At 39.9% G+C, this 21,270-nt stretch overlaps 1 protein-coding gene across 2 annotated transcripts in view; it reads right to left on the reverse strand.

The window, feature by feature from the left end:
• The window catches only part of bbs9 (Bardet-Biedl syndrome 9), a 203,721-nt gene that overhangs the window by 172,188 nt on the left and 10,263 nt on the right, over positions 1 to 21,270 (reverse strand). For both annotated transcript variants that reach the window (XM_072460825.1, XM_072460824.1), the window contains exons 6-9: positions 20,491 to 20,665; positions 13,850 to 13,934; positions 12,922 to 13,105; positions 6,336 to 6,465 (exon numbers count right to left, since the gene is read on the reverse strand). In XM_072460825.1, coding sequence (XP_072316926.1) covers positions 6,336 to 6,465; positions 12,922 to 13,105; positions 13,850 to 13,934; positions 20,491 to 20,665 — 574 coding nt within the window. The remainder of the gene's footprint in view (positions 1 to 6,335; positions 6,466 to 12,921; positions 13,106 to 13,849; positions 13,935 to 20,490; positions 20,666 to 21,270) is intronic.

A 21,270-nucleotide genomic window follows, 5' to 3' on the forward strand; every position in this document is an offset into this window, starting at 1 on the left:
AATATCATCTTTTAAATGTAGCAAACACAGTTGGTCAGAATTATTGTCATGAATGTGGTTTATGTTCTGTGGCAAACTCACAAGAATAAGCATAAACAATAGGATTGTTATCTAAATTGTCCATTAAAAGTTAACATAGTCAATGTACTAAAGCGTTTATGGTAGATTGGATTTCTTTATAATCTTTGTTGAAGAATTAAAGCAACGTAGACAAAAAGGAAAGCACAGACTGTTTATAACTACTGTTTATACAACTGTTTGTCATATAATCATTTGTGCCAGAAAGCGAACTGTATCACAAAAAGAAATTATTCTCAAAAGGAGTTTCGATTCTCTACAAGGATTGATGATATATAAATACATAAATAAAACTGTTGTGGTGTAGGGTAGAAGTCAACATATGGGACACTGACTATGATGTAAGTTGTAGTACTACGTTGTAGTACATTTTTGTACATTCAGAATTGTAGTAATTCTAGTACCAATTCCAAAAGTAGTCTAGACCAGAGACCCAGGTCTCAGGACCCAAGTATTGCAGTAATGCAGTAGAACTGCATCGAGTACAACCTTCAAAATAAAAGCAATGCAATCAACCTTTTGGGGATTTTCCACAATAAAAGCACTGTACTTGTGAATATGTGGTTTGTATTTCCACTTTGTATACTTTAGTAGAGTTTTATATTATTTCTGTGTTCTCTTTTACAGTTATAGTATTTCTAAAATTTAATACTTTTTGAAGTGTTTTTACTTGTTTTTCTAGTAGTACTATGCTGTAGTACATTTTTGTACTTTTAGAATTCTAGTAAACCTTGCAGTATATTCAATATTTTCATTACTGTGTTGTACATAGTACTACACGTTGTAGTTCTAGTACTATTTTGCAATACTACATTGTAATACTACATTGTAATACCTGACTCTGGCACCAGCAGGAGGCTGGTCCACCATTAGTCCTGACTCTGGCACCAACAGGAGGCCAGACCATGTTTAGTCCTGACTCTGGCACCAGCAGGAGGCCGGTCCATGTTTAGTCCTGACTCTGGCACCAGCAGGAGGCCAGGCCATGTTTAGTCCTGACTCTGGCACCAGCAGGAGGCCAGGCCATGTTTAGTCCTGACTCTGGCACCAGCAGGAGGCCAGGCCATGTTTAGTCCTGACTCTGGCACCAGCAGGAGGCCGGTCCACCTTTAGTCCTGACTCTGGCACCAACAGGAGGCCAGGCCATGTTTAGTCCTGACTCTGGCACCAGCAGGAGGCCGGTCCATGTTTAGTCCTGACTCTGGCACCAGCAGGAGGCCGGTCCACCTTTAGTCCTGACTCTGGCACCAACAGGAGGCCGGTCCATGTTTAGTCCTGACTCTGGCACCAGCAGGAGGCCAGGCCATGTTTAGTCCTGACTCTGGCACCAGCAGGAGGCCAGTCCACCTTTAGTCCTGACTCTGGCACCAACAAGAGGCCGGTCCATGTTTAGTCCTGACTCTTTCACCAGCAGGAGGCCAGGCCATGTTTAGTCCTTATTATAATACAAGATATTAATCAGTCTCATCACGAATAGAAACTGGAAACTATACAATGGCTTGTGAGCGACTGCAGAAGGTCAAATACTTTGAGCGAAAAATCCAGAAAAATTACTGGAAGCTATCAAAGAAACTTGAAAATGATCCGAGAATGAAAACTACAAGAAAAAAAACACTTCTAAAAGTTCAAAAGAAAACCTACAAAACGGCAAACCTGAGAAAGAAAAACTAAAAAAAACACCCATGGAAAATCACAATTACTAGAATTGTAAAAGTACGAAAAGTATTACAATCTAGTATTACAAAGTAGTACTGCAACATAGTACTACAACAAGTACTACAACATAGTAATGAAAATACTGAATAGACTATAAGTCCTAGGATTACTAGAATTCTAAAAAGGACAAAGATGTACTACAGCGTAGTACTACTAGAAAAAAAAGTACAAACACTGCAAAAAAGTACTGAAACATTTTTTAGAAATACTGTTTAACTGTAAAGAGAACACAGACATAATAAAAAACTCTAAAAAAGTAAAACAATTGGAAATACAAACCACAAGCTCACAAGTACAGTGCTTTTATTGTGAAAATTCCCCCCCTATATATATATATATATATATATATATATATATATATATATATATATATATATATATATATATATATATATATATATATATATATATATATATATATGAAAGTAGAAAGCCTTGAGTTTATTGATTTTTATTCTTATTTTTTGCAAAGACTGCAAATTAGGCAACAAAATGACCAACAAAATGAGACAACAAAACGTATTCTCTGGAAACATGTTCTGAAATTGATAGGATTACAGTATTAAGGGGCCTTCACACCGCGGCGGCTGAAGCGTCCAGTTTACATTCAAAGTCTAAGTAAACACGCATCGAGCACGTCGTGCATTTCCCGCAACGTGATTTCTTCGTTTTTGCGGCGCGATTGGTGCGTCGTACGCTCTCGACGCTTTGAGCGCGCGTATGAGGCGCCCAAAGCGCCCAAAGCGGCCGGCGCGACATGTTCAGCTTTGTTCAGCTTTCTGCAGAAGATGCGCCGCAGCAGCCAATCAGAGATGACGTGCTACGTACAACCCAGAAAAAAGACCCAAAACAAACCCCGCAAGATTAAAAAAAATCCTTAAAACGCAGCTCTTGGAGCAAATAATGATATTGACTAAACTCTGCTCAGCTCTGAAGTATATGCGGGTCCCAGACGGGCCCCGGAGCCAATCGCCTCCGCTTTTGGACTTTGTAAAGTTAATAAACCAAAGCCATGGTCCGCCATTAAACTCCATTTACACCACGAGAAAAGCAACACAGCACAATTCCTCCACTGCGCATGTGCAGGACGACTCGGACGCATGTCTGCTGCTGAGTGTATTTTAAGGACATGAGTCCGGGGCGTCGAGAACGCGCGTCTGGTGCGTTTGTCTTTCAAATGTACACGCGCTCAAATTCTGCGTCGGGCGCGATTCGGCCGCCGCGGCCTGTACGAGGCTTTAGTAAAACATTAATGCTCCTCCTAGATGTGTGTAAAATATGCTCTGTGAACTGATCTAGTATCAATTCTTTCCCACCAAAGTTCATATGGGTCATTTATTGATGTTACAAAAAATTTAAACATGCATTTTAAATATATATTAGAATGAAAAATAACATTCATAACATTCATTACAGAAGTTCCATTTTAAAGCCCTTTGCTGCAATGGTTTTTATGCATGCGTTTGTGCTGGGTCCTCTCCCACACTGCTATGGCAAGGGCACGATGACTATCAACCACTTTAGAACAACATGCCCCGGCCTAAACCAAACAGCTCGCCGGGCCGATACTATCTGCAGCATCTAAAGCACACACAGGGAAACCGCATCATTTTTCACCCGTGTTTGTCTTCTGTCCCTTAATTGTATGAAATTGTGGTGTGATTCTTGCTTGGGAGAGAGATGAATAAAATGATTGCCCTCTCCGCTGTTCAGTGATTGGCCAGATGGAAAGAATTGCCGGTTTATTTCCTAATAGTTATTTAGTGGATTTCTCAAGCTGATAAACTCAATGTCCCCGCTATTAGTTTGTGCATGTTCACATCAACTGAAGTTTCAGGCTTTTTGAAAGAGGAAATGTAAAGTGCTCATGACAGGTTTTCACATCACTTTACTTGATAGGATAGTACTGTTGGTACACATTTATGAATATTTCCATCACTCAGGTGGCATGAAACGTTCCGAAGATGTAATCAGTCAATGTCATTACACCAAATTCATCCCCACATGAAAACGATTAACAATGTAAAGCTGTTCTCATATATAACTATTGTTAAACTTAGATGTGCTTTGTCCCTTATTCACAGTATGATTGCTAAAGGTAATCGAGAACCGAGGCAATCTCGCAAGATCAGATTGCCACGAGATTGTGTGCACATAGGAAATGCATACAATGTTTATTTCTCAGTCTTTACATTTGGAAAGACTATGTGAGCATCTGTAGTTAAAAGAATTTTTCATAGTGATCAGAAAAAATATGAAATGTATGTGTGGAGCCACAGAGAGAGAGAACAGGAGCAGTGTAAGATACATATTGAATATTGAGTACATTGTAGTGTAGAAGTCAAGACTGCACTAATCGAGACCAAGACCCACTGAGACTTGAGGGTCAAGAACAAGACCAAAGCCAACACCGATCAAGACCAACTTCCTGCCCTCTGTCTCTCCTCTGTCTCTCCTCTGTCTCTCCTCTGTCTCTCCTCTGTCTCTCCTCTGTCTCTCCTTTGTCTCTCCTCTGTCTCTCCTCCGTCTCTCCTCCGTCTCTCCTCCGTCTCTCCTCCGTCTCACCTCCGTCTCTCCTCCGTCTCTCCTCCGTCTCACCTCCGTCCCTCACCTCCGTCCCTCACCTCCGTCCCTCACCTCCGTCCCTCACCTCCGTCCCTCACCTCCGTCCCTCACCTCCGTCCCTCACCTCCGTCCCTCACCTCCGTCCCTCACCTCCATCCCTCACCTCCATCCCTCACCTCCATCCCTCACCTCTGTCCAGGCTTTTAGCTAGAGGGCCGTCTTCCCGTCTTTTGGACGGGGTATCTCGACATGTGGACGGACATTTTCGAGGGCAAGGACGGTGTAATTTTTATTAATACATTTTAGAAAAGTGAATATCATCATTAAATCGGGCCGGGAAGCGTTTGACCCCGCGGTCCGAGCCAAGACAGCTCACTGTTTACAAGTGAAAATTTGCATGCTGCGCGCTGATTGGTCGACAAAGTTTGTGTGCCTGGCTGTGATTGGCTGCCGAGCCGTGGTCTGGAAAATGCCGAAGCTCAGGCGGCGCGAGAGTATGGAAAGTCAATATGATACAAGAGGCGTGCGGGTGCTACCGTGTAGTCGCCTCCGCGTTAAAATCGGCGCTTTATTTTGTAAAAGCGTCGAAAAAAGGCGGTGATAAACATATTGGCTTTCCATAGCCTTCCCGCGAGCGGCGAAGGCGCGAGCAAAACATTTTTAAGCCCCCGGTTGGACTGGGTGTTTTCAAATCCTAGCTAAAAGCCTGCCTCTGTCCCTCACCTCCCTCACCTCCTTCACCGCTATCTCTCAGTTTGTCTCACCTCTGTCTCACCTCTGTCTCACCTCTGTCTCACCTCTGTCTCACCTCTGTCTCACCTCTGTCTCACCTCTGTCTCACCTCTGTCTCACCTCTGTCTCACCTCTGTCTCACCTCTGCCTCACCTCTGCCTCACCTCTGCCTCAACTCTGCCTCAACTCTGCCTCAACTCTGCCTCAACTCTGCCTCAACTCTGTCTCAACTCTGTCTCAACTCTGTCTCAACTCTGTCTCAACTCTGTCTCAACTCTGTCTCAACTCTGTCTCAACTCTGTCTCTCCCTTTGTCTCTCATCTGGCTCACCTTCTCTCAGCTGGCAATCACCTGTCTGGATACGGACAGCGGTGAACTGGTGCTTATGAAAGAAAAACTGCGGTAAATGAGACGATTCAAAAAGAAGACGCACTTGCGTTACTGGGTCACTGTGGATCACTTCATCTTTGCTCACATTTACCATGAAAAGCACATGGGATCAAAATGTAAAGGAGCTAATATGAATGTACGCGCAACATATTCATACAAATGAGTGATTTGTTTTTGGAGTCGTTTTACAAGTTAGACTCGGACAGAAAGGAGACCAGCGCGGAGAGGGCAGAACAGCTGCACAGGGATGCGGCGGTACGAGGAGGGAGAAAAGGTGGCCTTAGAAAGAGCGCATAGTGCAGGCATTGGCCAAAGCCGTGACTCGTCCCAAAGGCAAACACCTGTGAGAACAGGGGACAGGCTGCCCCGTTCCACTGCCGTTTTTTTGTAGCTGAAAATGTACTAAAGCTACTAAATCATGTGAGATAAAAACAAAATTACATTAAAATAATTTTACAGCATAGCAAAAAGAATCATCCATCCATCTATCCAAAAAAATTCAAAATTGAAGGATTATTGTAAATAATTTCATAATATCGCCTCCCTTCATTTTGTGTCTTGTCTCATGAGAATTGTGTCTTAAATCCACCCCTTAGAGGTAACAGTTTCCCTAGTCATATGCAGGTACATAATGTATTTCAAAAAATGAGGGATGGCAGTGGCAGAGTAGTTTCAGAATTGCTCAACGCTGACAGGGAAGCCGATTTAAACCTCATTAAGTGAGAAAAGCATCACCCACATTTGCCCAGATTTTTTTTTTTTTTTTTTTTTACTGTGACACTAAATAAAAAGAGTGTGTTATGGATGGTGCATAAAATCGTGATCTAATGTGTACTTTGGAGAGTTATACTTACGGGAAACTAGCGACTCGGACAGCTATGGGCACAAATGGTAACTGTGCAGCCCACTTCAAAGTGACATCCTGGTACACCAGCAGCATGTTGGTGTGGTTACCCAGCAACAGGTTGGTGGTGCCATCCGTCACTGAACAAGCAGAAGAGAAAGGAAATTTTGTGTGTGGGATCAGATACAAGGGTGAGTTACACACGGGTAGCCTCTGTTCGTCTGCTCATCTGAGGAGAAGGAGGGAGACTTTTCTCTAGCTAAAGACTGCAGGAATCAATCAAAAACCTCTTTGGGCACATACATGAAGTACCAATAGCACTGTAACAATGTTAAAAGCTCTGAAAAGTCTATGTTGCATGATATGGGACCTTTAATCATCACAGGGACTTTTAATACTGTCAAAATTTTACTTTTTTCTGCTTTAAATTGATTTTCAAACACTCAATTGGACTTTTTGTAACATAATATTTAAACAGATTCTTCAAAGTCCATTGAAGAATCCATAGGCTTGTCCATAAGCAGTAGAAGCAGTGCAAGCCTGACAAATTTCAGCAACTAGTTCCCTGTAAATTAGCTTCCGAGTAGTACAGACTTATAATAACAATTACCCTTTCTGATATTTTTAAAGAGAGAACCCCATTATGGGTCGGGATGGAGCTATAACATCATTGGGACAGAGGACAACAAACATTGCTGCTGGATTAAGTTAAGGAGGCAACTGATGGATACACCTACAATGAGACAAATGGGATGCTCTCCTTAAAGAACTTAAAAGGAAAGAAAATTCACCCGGCTGGAGTCAAACTTTAGGATAGGGCTAATATATCGTCACTGACATCATTTATTGAGGCAATGCCAGCTCCTCCAAGCACAACCTATCAAACACTACATATCAACTTTCTCCACTAACTTGTGAAACATTTAATATAAATACTACTTCTATTCCATAAGCACACATACCACCAATGGAGCAACTACCACCTAGAGAGATCTGAGGTGATGGCCACACGCAAAACAAACATGGCTGCCTTGGAATAGATAGTATTATATAGTAGGCTAAGGGTGGTCAGCCGGGTGGTACACAGTAGGGGTCAAAATGACAGAGTGTATGTCTTTGCCACATAAAAGCAAGCATACACCTTCCCTCTTCCACATCGTTATAATTATAGTCTAATTACAATGGCCTTGCTTTGGGAGTGCGTCTAAAATATCACCGCTTTTCTTGTTATCCTTGCCAAGCTACTATTTATATGTTGTCATCTATGGCTACACACCCTCTATTAACCTGGGTAATATTTCAAATCCTTTTATTTTCCTTTTCTTCTTTCGAAATTTATGAGCCTTTCAATTCTCACATGCCGTAAAAAAAAAAAGGGCAGAGACAAATGGCTATAGTAAAGGCCATGATTCAGAGCAAGTGAGGTTAGGAAACGCACAGGAGAGTGTAATCTATACCTGTCAAAGTCAAGGCCTGTGGGCCAAATACAGCTCATGGGAAATTTCACTTTTATCTAGCCAGCAAACACATTTGGAAGGTTAATATGCAGACCAGAGAAGGTTGTAACAGGTGTAAAGCAAAGCAAAGTACTTTTGCTAAATATATATACACCGCATATATTTTTTTGAATGAGCCGGATAATGACACAGATTTATGTAAAGAAGCTTGACTCAAGCAAAGGTTGAGAAATCACTATATCGATATTTCTACATCCAGCACTGTTTTTCATGGATTAGTCATGTTAACAATTAGCAAAAAATAGTGTACATGCTAACAACAACGATGTAACAATAAACATTTCTTAATAACGTTATGCTAGACAATAATTCACCGATAATATTGTGGGCCCTAACAGTTTAGTTTCCACACTAGTGAATTTAAGAAACTGGAGCTGGAAGTTAGATATTGTAATGGAGAAAATGGGTCAGGTCATGTCATTCCGATGTTGTTTTAGGCCATGACATGTCACGAAATTAATATCTGTGTTGTTTTCCTGTGTGCAGATGATATAAGAATGTTGGTTCCTGATTATACTGTCCGGCGCCTCTTAATCAGCCAGGATCAGGCAAATTATGCGTCAGGACCTGATTATGTGTGGAAAACATCTCCGATTGACCTCTGAAGAGATAGCTCGAACCGCCACAGGCGTGAGGGTCTGGTCCATCTCTTTTGGAGCTGATTTGATTGTAGTTATGTGCATACGTGTCAAGTGTTTGTCACAGCCTATAAAAGGCTTACTCTGTAATTGGTATACAGGTAGGGACAGAATCATTTGTCAGGGAAAGTGAGATGTTTGTCCACCGTGCAAGCGAATAAACCTCCACCTTTTGAAAGAGACAAAACTCTGTTTCTGCTTCCTGTTCTCTTAGTCACCTTTTACTTGGTCATTGTTTGCAGGAAACTTCCATAACAATATTGAATAATATTACTATAATGTTATTATATTGCTGCCTTATGAGGTTCTGGAAGTGTGTTTGATTTTCTTCTACATTCAAACACAGGATTGTAAAGATTAAAGATAAAGATCAACAGTGGGATAAAAAGGGTCATTAAAAAAGAAAAGGAAAAATAAGGGGGGTGTAGTTTCAGGTGTATGATTCAAATAATGTTACTAATAAGTTGCAAAACAGCTGATTACATTTTTTTAACAACACAAGTAGGTGGTTAGGTGATTGGAGGATTGGGGTCCTATTTCCTTTTCCCTGTTCTTCCTGCTGATGTGCCCTCGAGCAACACATGAGAGAATCTTTGCTGCCAGTTTGTGTCTTCTGCATCGATGAATGGCTGAATCACTTTGCCATCCTTTGACATTTGGAGTTCACCGAGCTTGTGAACTCCACTCAGCATTGCAATCCAACATAACATTAAGTTTTTCAGCCCTGTTGAAATCCGCTGTAGCACTTTGGCTTTTATTTGATCAAAATGCTGAGCGCTGCTGTCAGGAGCTTTATTGAAGTCGCATGTGGCAGCGTTTACGTTCAGTGGGGTCAAGTTGGACAATAAATTTTGAATGGCGGACATGAGAGTGCAGATGTTCCCGTGAGTGACTGGGGATTTCTGCTTTGGGGGATTTGTGAGCGGTTTTTGATTGTTGACAGCAGCTTCATCCAAATACAAGCAGCTTTTGTTGCGCTGGCACATCAAGCAGTCAAATTATATTCCACTTCCAACAGTCATCTGAATAATCCCAATAGTCTGGAGCAAATATGAAAAATGAAAGGCTCTTTGAAAGCGGAGATATTTCAATTTGTACAATTAGAAACAGATACAGAGAAAAGACGCTGGCCATGCTACAACCTCCTCCCATCCTCTCCATCTGGTTGCTTTGGTCCCTTACTTTAATTCATTTGATATATTATTAACTACTGATAGAGACTTCTTCATCTTTCTGAAGATGAGGATGCAGTGTAAAAAAGTTAGTGTTTTTTTAGTTAGTTTTTTAGCAAAGATAAATCAGATTTATTATAAAAGTAATGGTAGGTCAATTGTGCACATTTTAAAAGATACATTTCATAAGGTTTGTCAGGCACACGCATAAACGACGCATAAGTGTAAAGCAAGCTATAGTTTAGGAGAAAGTAATATTTTGTGGTTTTCATACTTTATATTGAGACTATATCTATATTTGAATTACTTTATTTAATATAATTTATGAATACTAATGAACAGACTACAGGCATGAATTATAATTTGATTTACCAATTTTTTGGTCATCTTGTTTTTAGACACAGGGGGCAATAATTTTATTATGGGAAATGGGAAATTTATGGGAAACTTGCAAACGTATTCATACCGGCCACGTCTCTGTAAAACTGATCAAGTTTGTGGATGACACCACCCTCATTGCCCTCACCCCCAGCCCCCCCTCACCATCACAGACTCCCCCATCACCACCGTAGACTCCCTCCGCTTTCTCGGCACCACCATCAGCTCCCTCATCAAGAAGTCCCAGCAGAGGATGTACTTCCTGCAACAGCTGAGGAAAGCCAAGCTGCCAGTGCAGAGGATGGTGCAGTTCTACACGGCCATCATTGAGTCCATCCTCACCTCCTCCATCACCGTGTGGTACGCTAGAGCCACAGCCAGGGACAAACAGAGACTACAGCGCATTGTGAGCTCTGCTGAGAAGGTGATCGGCTGCAGACTTCTATCTCTGCAGGAGCTGCACGTCTCCAGAGCTCTGGGACGAGCAGGTCGGATCACAGCCGACCCTTCTCACCCTGGACACGGACTATTTGAGCCACTCCCCTCAGGCAGGAGGCCACTCCCCTCAGGCAGGAGGCCACTCCCCTCAGACAGGAGGCCACTCCCATCAGGCAGGAGGCCACTCCCCTCAGGCAGGAGGCCACTCCCCTCAGGCAGGAGGCTACGGTCCATCTGGTCCAGAACCTCCCGCCATAAGAACAGTTTCTTTTCTTCTGCCGTTGGACTCATGAACACTTCTTAAACACTGTCACTTTAATCATGATTACTCACTGCACTGTTCACTTTCTGCTCTACATATGTAAATTCAACTGTAAACTTGTGTTCATAGTAAGCCTATTTTTTATCCTGGAACTTTTCCACATTTTGGCACGACTACAAACTTAAATATATTTTTGGGGCATTTTTTATGAAAAAGCAACACAAAGTGGCACACAATTGTGAAGCGGAAGGAAAATTATATGTGATTTCCAGATTTAACAAAAAAATAAAATAAAATAAATTGAAAAGTTCAGCATGCAAAAGAATTCAGCTCCTTTTCCCTGAGTGCAATCAATTGCTGTCAGAAGTTTCCTGATGATTGCTGAAAGACTGAATGTGTAATCTATTCTCAGTCTAACTGTATCTGTTCTGTGAAGGCCACAGACGTTTGTTGTAGTTAAAGCGTTAGGGTTAGGTTATGGTTAGGTTAGGTTAGGTTATACAAATGGGTGGAGCCAAAATACAGGGCAATCTTGTTGGCGTCTGCAAAAGACTTGAGACTGGGGCGGAGGTTTCACCTTCAGCAGGACAACGACCCTAAGCATATAGACGGAGCTACAATGGAAGGGTTTAAAACAAAACATATTCATGTGTAGGAACGGCCCAGTCAAAGTCCAGACCTAAATCCAATAAAAAAAATGTGGCAAGATCTGAAAACTGCGGTTCACAAACGCTCTCCATCAAATCTGACTGAGCTTGAGCTTTTTTGCAAAGAAGAATGAGCAAAACAGGTGTGCAAAGTAGGGGTGTGCCAGAATATCAAAATATCGTGATACTAAATTTGGTGATACAGTATCAATATCGTGGGCTGCTGTATCGATACATCGCCATGAGTCATATTTGATATAATTTCCAGAATTATTTTGCACAACAATTTTGTTGCTTGTTTATTGACAGGAAACTTGTTTACGCAAACCATGTGACATTTTGATGATTAAAATGGGTGTATTTCATGTTGAGTTTGTACAGGTTGTGATTTATCAAATAAATAAATTATGTTAAAATGTATTGGGTTCGTTAAAAAATAGTGATACATCGTAGAATATCATGAACAATATATCGATTATCGCATGTATCACAAAATCGTGATATTATCGTATCGTGAGCCGTGTATCGTGTATCGTATCAAATCGTGAGGAACCCTGTGATTCCCAGGACTAGAGCAAAGAACAAACTCCAAAAAATGTTCAACTGTAATTGCAGCAGAAGGCGGTTCCACAAAGTATTGACTCAGGGGCTGAATACTTTAGCACGCTGCACTTTTCTGTTTTGAAGGCTATTTTTCATCTGTAGTTCAAGGACAGATGATAATAGTCACCCAACCCAAAGTACAATTACAGTAGTTATAAGATAAAATTCATCACTCTAAAATCAGACATTACTCAGAAGAATCCAGCAGGGGACAGCTGGAGTTTATTTTCTGGAAATCATGTATAATTTTCCTTTCACTTCACATTTGTCTGTCATTTTGAGTTGCTATATCACAAATATCAATACAATTGATTTAAGTTTGTATTGCCACGTGACACAATGTGGAAAGTTCCAGAATACTTTTGCAGGCCACTGTAGGACCTCAGGGAGAGTAGCTGTCAATTTGGGGATCCAAATAAATGGACAATGCATTTCATGATATTCTTCATTCATTAAGTCCTTGTATACATTTATCCATCTACCTTTATTATAAAATGTTTCCAATCAAATTTCTATTAAAGGTGGAATGGACGATTTTTTTCAGATTTTTTTTTTTCATATTTCCACGTGGCGTGGATAAATCATTTGTCCTGCCACGTATCAATCATAAAACGCACCTACCGCTCACCTGCAGCCGCGTGCGGTTCGTCCCCACGTTTCCGCGTGCCTAAGCGCATGGATCTATCATAATATAGTTCCCTCAGTGTACGGGGCAAAATGAAGACGGAGAAAGACAGTTCGAGCTGACGCAGAAGTGGACAGAAATCTACGGGAGACGAGAGATGCGATGCGCTCCGTTGCGCTAATAAACAAACGCACGTGTGTGTTGTATCAGTCCGCACGGGGGAGTGCGCATGCGCACTTCCGCCTGCGTTCTCAAATCGCCAAAAAATCATCCATCCTGCCGAACTATTTGTGTGCTTGTGTGAGCGTTTACGTACACGATGCATAGGGGAGAAAGCAGCTGGGGTTGTACTCCAGTTTCTTCATGAAGCGGATCTGACCATTGTCACGGAGACAGTACAGGTTCCTCTCCCCCAAGACAAAGATGCACGAGGAGGAGTGAGAGAAGGAGGGCACGGACAGCTCCAGGGCCTGCTCTCCAAGAACCAACGTCCAGTCAGGCTGAAACCAGAGAAGTGCATTCGATATGCCCATTTGGAATTCAATGAATATACCTGACAAAATTGAGGAATACAGTAAAGCAAATGTAAATTTATGATGAGCGCTATTTATTTACGGCCAAAATATTTAGAAAATATGCACAATCCTTTTAGATTTCATATCCAGATCAATGCAGAGCCATTTAGCTACCACATATATCTCCTCAGAAATGCCTTGAACAAGGAATAACTGATCAATTTCATCAGACTTTTGAGTAATTAAAATTAATTCAGACAAAGATTAAACCATGTATCTTTTTTCCTTCTTAAGTTTAAATGAAAAATAATTGTCTGCCAATTGATATTTTACAACAAATTCATTAACAAAAGTCAATTATTTTTAGTCTCTTCTGAATTTTACTGGCACAACTGATTGTTTGATTCTTGGCGCTATAATCAGGGCTGTACGATATTCAGATCTAATCAATTCAAATTGTAATAAATGATCTGCTGGAGTCTGTAACCAGAGGTTTACAGTTAGTCCCCTGTCAGTAAAAGCATGTAGTCTGAAGCAGAGCTCAAACTTTGGAGGACTAAAATGTACCAAGTTTGTGTTAAATAGCATTGACAAAGAGTCGGTCTTGTTTAGGTTCATGAAACTTCATATTAAAAGCCATTTGTATGTGATAGATAAGACAACATTGCCATATCACCCAGCTCAACCTCTAATGTTTTATTGTGTTTTTATGAAATATTCCCATCTCACCGTCAACCTCTTGCCTCCACTTTTGACAGGAAGGTCGGGGTCTTGTCTGTTCTCTGCTTCTGTGGCTACTGCCAGAGTTTCATACCTGTCAAACAAAAACACACAGATATGAATACAACTTGGCTCACACAACGCCCATTTCATTGCTGTTTGTTTTAGTGACATTTTATTGCCTTGCCAGACGAGTCGTCTCCTGGTGAATGATAAAGTAGTCAGCGAGATCTGTGCTCAGTTGGTTTTGGCTGCAGTGGTTTCTGAGTAGAATCTAGTGCAAAGACCAGCCACACACCTGTGATTATCATATGGAATTACAGCCCATATACAGGTAGTAAATAACTTTTCCTGTAAGTCATTTAACGCAGGTATGCAGACCACCGCCCCACAGTTAATCAATGCAGCTGGCAGTTCTCTGTTCCATTGTAGGAGATGGAAATTCAATTCAATAAGTCTGCCAAATGCCAAGTCAGAATGCCAGTGCTAAACTAAGATTGTACATTTTTAGAATTAAACTGTTATATTCAGTTGTTTGTTTGTTTTTTAGATGGGCTAATAAAGCACATACACAAGAATTCAAATTTAATTTGTAAAATGCTCTTTGTACAAAAAATATTTGTACTTTTCATTATACCATGTGGTCTTATAGTAAAAAGCTCAAGATTATTCTAAAACTGTTTAGGAAAGGTCCAATTTGGTCATTAATGTAATTTCCCCCCCCCATACATCTACTTTTGAACTTATTTTAGTATCATATCGAACATTTTGATTATGCCCCACAGATAAGATTTTGATACCACAATAATGTATGTATAGAACGTAAATTTTAACACAAAATAAAAGTAGTAATGTTCTCATCAGTACTGCAACGATTAATTGACTAATTGTTCTAATAATCGTTCTCTGGACTATACGGACTCTAAAACACATACAAAAATACCTTTTATAAAAAAAGACAGTGGCATTATTAAATCAAAATGTTAAAAAAGAATAAACATGTTCAGATTTGTATCAATAATACACTACAATTGTAAATATTCTCCGCCTAAAAGCCTTCAGTCACCATATTTCAACCTTTATTTGGTTGATAATGTATTTGTATTCATTCTCATTCTCATTCTGATTCTGAAAATTCTCCAACGACCATAGAAATAATTAAAAAAATTATAATGATGGCAGACTAGTCGACTACTAAAATAATCCAGAGTTATCACTTTTATGCTAATTCGGATGATGACCAATATCAGTCTAAATCTATTCAGGAAAAGTCTAATTTAGTTTTTTATTTGTTTTTAGTGTTGATAGTTTCGATTAATATTAGTGATAATTTTGTATTTATTTTTGACAACCCAGGTGAATATTTCAAATGATCAAATTATCGCTTATTCCAATGCCAACATTTTACTGACCAGACTGTAATGCACAAGTCGATTATAAAAGACCATATTTGTGAGCTTAAAGTAGCTGTGAAAAGTCCAACAAGCTGCTCAGTGGATGGCTGCCAGAAGTGAAACCTTGTCATCAGTCAAACCATAACTATTTCCTGACATAGAAAATGGCCTGCAGATTAAAAAAGCCAATGTCTAGGCTTGTGGGCAGTGTTGTGGACCTTTCTGCGTGGATTTGATATGGTCATTAATACTAAAACAACACCAGTTCATGTGCACTACTTTACTCTGGTCCTATGAGGTACTGACTGGACAGGGAGTGAGTGTTGGAGCCATTCATCAGTGGCTGCTCCCACTTTGATTAATGCAAGTATTAGAAAAGGCTAAAGCCACACAAAGCGCACAGTGTTCTAAAAGACAAGTGAAAAAACACATTATTAAATAGCTCGCTTTGCGCCAGATGTTGTCAAATCCAATATCCAAGATGTGATCATTTCATTTGAGAATGTGCCCATTTAGTTTATGACAAGTTGAGAAGTTAAATTAAATTCAAGTAAAAGTTTAACTAAATTCAACCTTAACTGTTCTCTCCTCACTACACATTTGCCTGTTATCCAGACAGAGTGTTTTACATCACCATTTGAATTCACTTTTTGGTAATTAGAAAAGGTCCGCTAGCTTAAATGCTATATGCTAATATGTTTTCTTTACTTTTCTTAACGCGTTTTAGGGGCTTTTTCTCATACAGTAACAAAACTTTCTTATGAAAAACGTGATGCATGTTAGCCACATAATACTTTAACAAGGTATAAACTTACAGCCTTTTGTGAGATGACCAAAATGCCATGAAATTGAACCTTGAGCAAAGCACTTGAGTCTGCAATGACAACTTTCGACACACGAGGGCAGTTTGAATAAATACAATGCAGAACTGTATTTATAACATTTACACTTGCAATAAAAAAAAAAGTTTAAATTGAATAGTTGATATCACACTATTGTAAAGTAAACTGTTAATACTGTGCAGCCCAAACTTACTGATTTATTCAACACTACAGCTTAAAGAGCCTTTTATTAAAAAAATAAATAAAAACAATTCTGAAACCATCATAATAAGCATCATATCATAACTAAATAAGCATTATAAACATTTAGTTATTGTATCGACTTTTTTCATACTAGCTGCTATAGCAAAAATATTAATAATTTTGAGAATCAAAGACATTAGGGGTGTCACAAACAATTACTTTAGTGGTCAACTGTTCGATTAGTCAACTATTCAACCGATTATTTCTGTTGTACATCAACAACCAAATAAAGTTTGAAATATAGTGCAGGAAGGCTTCTAGGAACAATCAAAATACGACTACAATTATTTATTATGTAGTCAACTAGTCACAATTACCGGTAGTTGATTAATCGTTGTAGTCCTAAAACACATGCCAAACCTCAAGCCTTATTAAAGGTCTTTAAATTCTAGATTCACATTGATTCAAACTACAACATGCAGGTCATTCAACTCTGAAATACATTCCAAGTAAAGACAAGCAAGGACCAACACAGTCTTTTTAAAGCCACAAGCTGAGCGTTATGTCACTGGTGGAGGAAAAGGGCCTTCTCATTGATATGAAAGGGAAACGCTTGAGCAAACACGCTGATTTACTTTTGGCATATTCATCATCTAAAAGTGGACACATTTTAAATATACAAACAGCCAGTATATGCACTTGCTCCCACTGTGTCATGGCCAAACTGCAGCTCAACGGCATCGCCAAAGCTCACATAGAGTCCAGCGCTACTACATCAAGCTCGTATTCATGAGGCCAGCAGGCTAAATAAACCAGGAGTTTGAGCAGTCATCCGATATGAAATCTAAAACGCTGGATGAACTGGTGACCTGGTGATCTGATCCAGCGATATAGTGGTCTGTGATGCCATAATGCAGCATCTAAAAGGAAGAAAATGTACCTGTATTTTGTTAAGGAAATGTAAAATATTAAAATAGCTGGTATGGTCCAGTAGAATTGTGTGCCGGTCTTCTTTGTTACTGCGCACCTGCTTTTCTCATGCTATCTGGTCAAACAGGTCAACTTTTTTAAGTAGTGGATTTCAGTATGTTGTGGATTGATATTTATGCACAAACTGGATAAAAAGGGGCTTTGTCTACAGCTGAACTGCGAGAAAATTACATGAACAAGATATAATACAAAGTGTGGTTATGGATATTAATTATTATATTTGAATTCAATATTATGAATATAATATTTAAACAACTATTATAGAATTGTGCTAATCTAGACAAGGATATCATGGATAAATTTCATTTTTTGGCTCAATAGAATAGGCAGGTAGAATAACAGCAATTATCTTTGATGGAGTTTAAAACGATTATACAAAATGTACCACGAACGATTATTATCAACCTTTTTATCACAATAAACAATTCCTTATCACCACAAATGTATTTAGAGCTTTTAACCATAATATTTTTTTCTGTTTTTACAAAATGTTTGTTACTGAGCTGATGCTGGAAGAGGATATTTAAAGATACAGTAAGGTACAATTTATGGTAATTTGGGCCAATTCCCATCATTCATCAATTTAAGAGGGCTAACACAAATTGGTCTGAGGCCAAATTTCGCCCCCGGGCCATAGTTAACAGATTATTCAAATAAAATCATTATAAAATTTGCTGCTTTACAGCCATGTTCATGAAAACCACTCACTGCAATTGTCATTTGTCTGTCACAGTGTCACAACTTACCATTAAGCAGCCTGAACAGAGTGACTTTACATTGTAATTAATGAGTAGTTTATGTTTGCACACAAGCACATATTGGCAGTATGAACCTTCTTGAAGTGGTGACTCCCATTTGCCCTCAGCTACAGTTACTATGTCCACAGAACCCATGCCAGCAGCAGTGGAAGAAGATGTGAAGTCAGTGTTTCCAGAGGAGTATCTAATCGTAGGTTCTTGATACAGTTTGGGGGGAAGATAACAAACAGCTGTGGGGTCTGGGAGGCATGTGAGGGCAGTCGGTGTGGATGTCCTCTCGCTGTGAAGGAGGTACCTGCCAAAATCAGCCTGCTGTTCCGTATGTGTGCTGGCCCGGGTCCTAACGCTCGGCTCAATCCACGGGAGAGCAGGACTCGGAGCAGAGCAGGCAAACTAAACGCTGGCAGCTGCGCACCCGATGGACCCGATGGACGCGAGGAAAACTTTAAAAACAATCAGTCAATAGCAGGCTTTAATATCTATGTGGGATGGGCTTTGGAACACATCGAGGCCAAGCTGTTCTCAACTAAAGACATTCTTGGTCGACTAGACATGGCCAGCGGAGGGATTTGTTGATTAAGTATTGAAGATCTGACCATGTATCTGACATTAACTGCATACAGAAGACTCTTTATCTACTATAACAGATAATAGTGCAGATAACTAAAATGCCAGACTACCATTTACTCTTAAAACTTCAGATATTTTTCTCCATGCCTTCTACTTTCTGCAGTTCTCCATATAAATTCTTACAATGAAACTTTGTTGACCTATAAAAAATGTGGTCAACTAAACTAGGACAAGATCAGGAGCCTCATTTATAACGATTGCGTACACATTTTGCTAAGCAAGTGCGTACTCCTAGTGGCCACAAGAAGCCTACGCCACCTATAAAACAGTGTACGCTCTCCACCATGCAATTTGTGCTTTGGAAATCCCACCTGCAGCAGCACATCACGTCAGGCCCTCTCAACACTTCCAAAATGCCATAAAAGAGCCACGCAAAGTGATTATGAAGATAATTTAACGGAACATGAGCAGATAATGAGATGTGCATGAGGATTGGCCCTGTTTACGCACATAGATACATGCAGATGCCCTCCTGAGTGGAGGAGCTTCAGCAAAGACGAAGTAAAACACAAAAGCATTTAAACACATGACGCTTTATCCTATAAAGGATATTCTACAAATAAAACTGCGTGGAATGTAAAAACTCCAGTCACTTCTTTAAGTGCACAGATTAGGCTATTATTTCATTTATTTAGACAAGGAGGGCCCTTGAGAGCAAGTTCTCTGTTACAGAATAATGATGGGAATATTCAGGGTCGGGCAGGTTCGGACAGTATGGGGCTCTGTTCATGTTGGATCATTTGGGCCAATCTAAACCCCCGCGCGCAGTGCGTAAAGACATGTTGTCTCAGTGCTTCACCAAACATTGCTCATTGCTCATCTAAGGGAGGAGTTTTCTCTCAGATGCGATTGTTGTTGTGGACGGCTTGAAAAGTGTCACGTGTTGTTGAGAATAATTAATGGAATCAAACGCCCTTCTCCATGTGTGGGCTAACATCTGCTTAATTATGGAAATATGAATGAAATGATTATATAAAATGTAATTGCTGCATCAAACCCTTCCTCAAACTCTCTTCACCTCTACACTCTCGGTTTGCGCAGAGATAAGCACAGTCCTGCACCCAGTAGAACTTGTATAAATACCACCTGCGCAATGTGTAGTGCATAAGCAAGCTTTATAAATGAGGCCCCAGGATTTAACCAAGACTAGAACAGAACCAAACAGAGTCAACATAAGGACTAAACTGGGATCAAGACCAAACGAGGACAGTTGAGTGTGACTGTACACTAAGACTCCATGGACATTAGTCAAATAAGTGATCAAGACCAGTATAAAGCTTCACCTAAATCTACATCGTCTTGAAAAAAATCTACTTTACTATAATATACAAGAATTATGCCCAAATAATGAAACTTGTGAGGCAAATTCAACTCTAAATGGGCAAAACGTGGCATTAATATAGCCAGGCTTCTAAAATTGTTCACCTTGTCAATCATCCCAGTAAACTCCAGTTTATGTCCGTCAAGAATTCCCCATTCAAACAAAGCTTTTAGGCCTTCCAACAATGGCTGGCATATATTGGGTGAACTATGTTATGGCATAATCAGCAACAATTCTTCATATTTACTCGTTTGCGTAAATACTTAAAGACACAAACATAAAGACAGGAAAATCTAGATCCCTGACACTTTTAAGTCTGCAGCAATATTGAGCATTTCAAAAATCAAATAAAATTGGAATGTATCCAGCAGCAGCAGTGTACATATATTCAATTGTGTTTTAATGCAAGTAGTTTGCATTCATGTATTTTTTTGTCTGTACACTAGACACATGGAAATGACATCCGCTGGCAGCTTTTGGTTCCTTGTAAACTTAGTTCACATATAAAATAATAATGAAAATAAAAGCGTACTTGTAGCTCTCCAGCTGGCGAGCAGATGACACTGTGAGGAAGCTGTCGGTCCTGGGGTTGTAGATCAGGGGGCCTGGCAGCAGAAACCCAGGGAGGAACCGCCCAAAACTGTAGCTGTCCTGCTCGAAGAACATCAGCATCCCATCCATGGACTGGATACACAGTGAGTGGTGCCCTGCAACACAAGTCATGTCTCTTACAACTGGTCATTTTTACTTACTATTAAAATTTTTGTGCATACACAGTAAAGGAGGGTGTTCTGATGTTATCTGCCTAAAGCTCAAAGTTGGTGCAATGCATTACACCCCTGGTTTGACAAACAAATACAAAGTGTATTTCTTCTCAGCTTTTCATTTTCAGACTTTATTGATCCCACTATTAAAAACAAGTGACCTTATGTCAAATCTGCACTGATTTGCAGGTGGGACAGACAAAAAGAACAATGATTTTATAGTTGAATAAAAAAGAGGCTTGAAAATAAATCCTCTTCAGATTAATTCTGACAAACATAAAGTTGTCATTTGACAATAAATGTACTTCCTTGTCTAATTGTGCAGAAACTATGTGAGCAAGAAAGCATGAGAAAATGCAAGCCAACTGACACGTTTAAAAGATTTATCCGTGGAAATGATAGGATGGGTGTGATTTCTGGCATTTTTACAGTAAACAAACTAATTTAAATATTTAAAGAATCTGAGGAGCAGAGAGCAAGAATGCTGCACAGATGTGAGCTGTCAAAGTTGAAACATTTGCCTTTCTGTTTTCTGTGTACTCCAATAT

The sequence above is a fragment of the Eucyclogobius newberryi genome, unplaced genomic scaffold, assembly GCF_026437365.1.
Source record: "Eucyclogobius newberryi isolate DKJ021-1_F unplaced genomic scaffold, fEucNew1.0.hap1 SCAF_3, whole genome shotgun sequence".
NCBI lineage: Eukaryota > Metazoa > Chordata > Actinopteri > Gobiiformes > Gobiidae > Eucyclogobius > Eucyclogobius newberryi.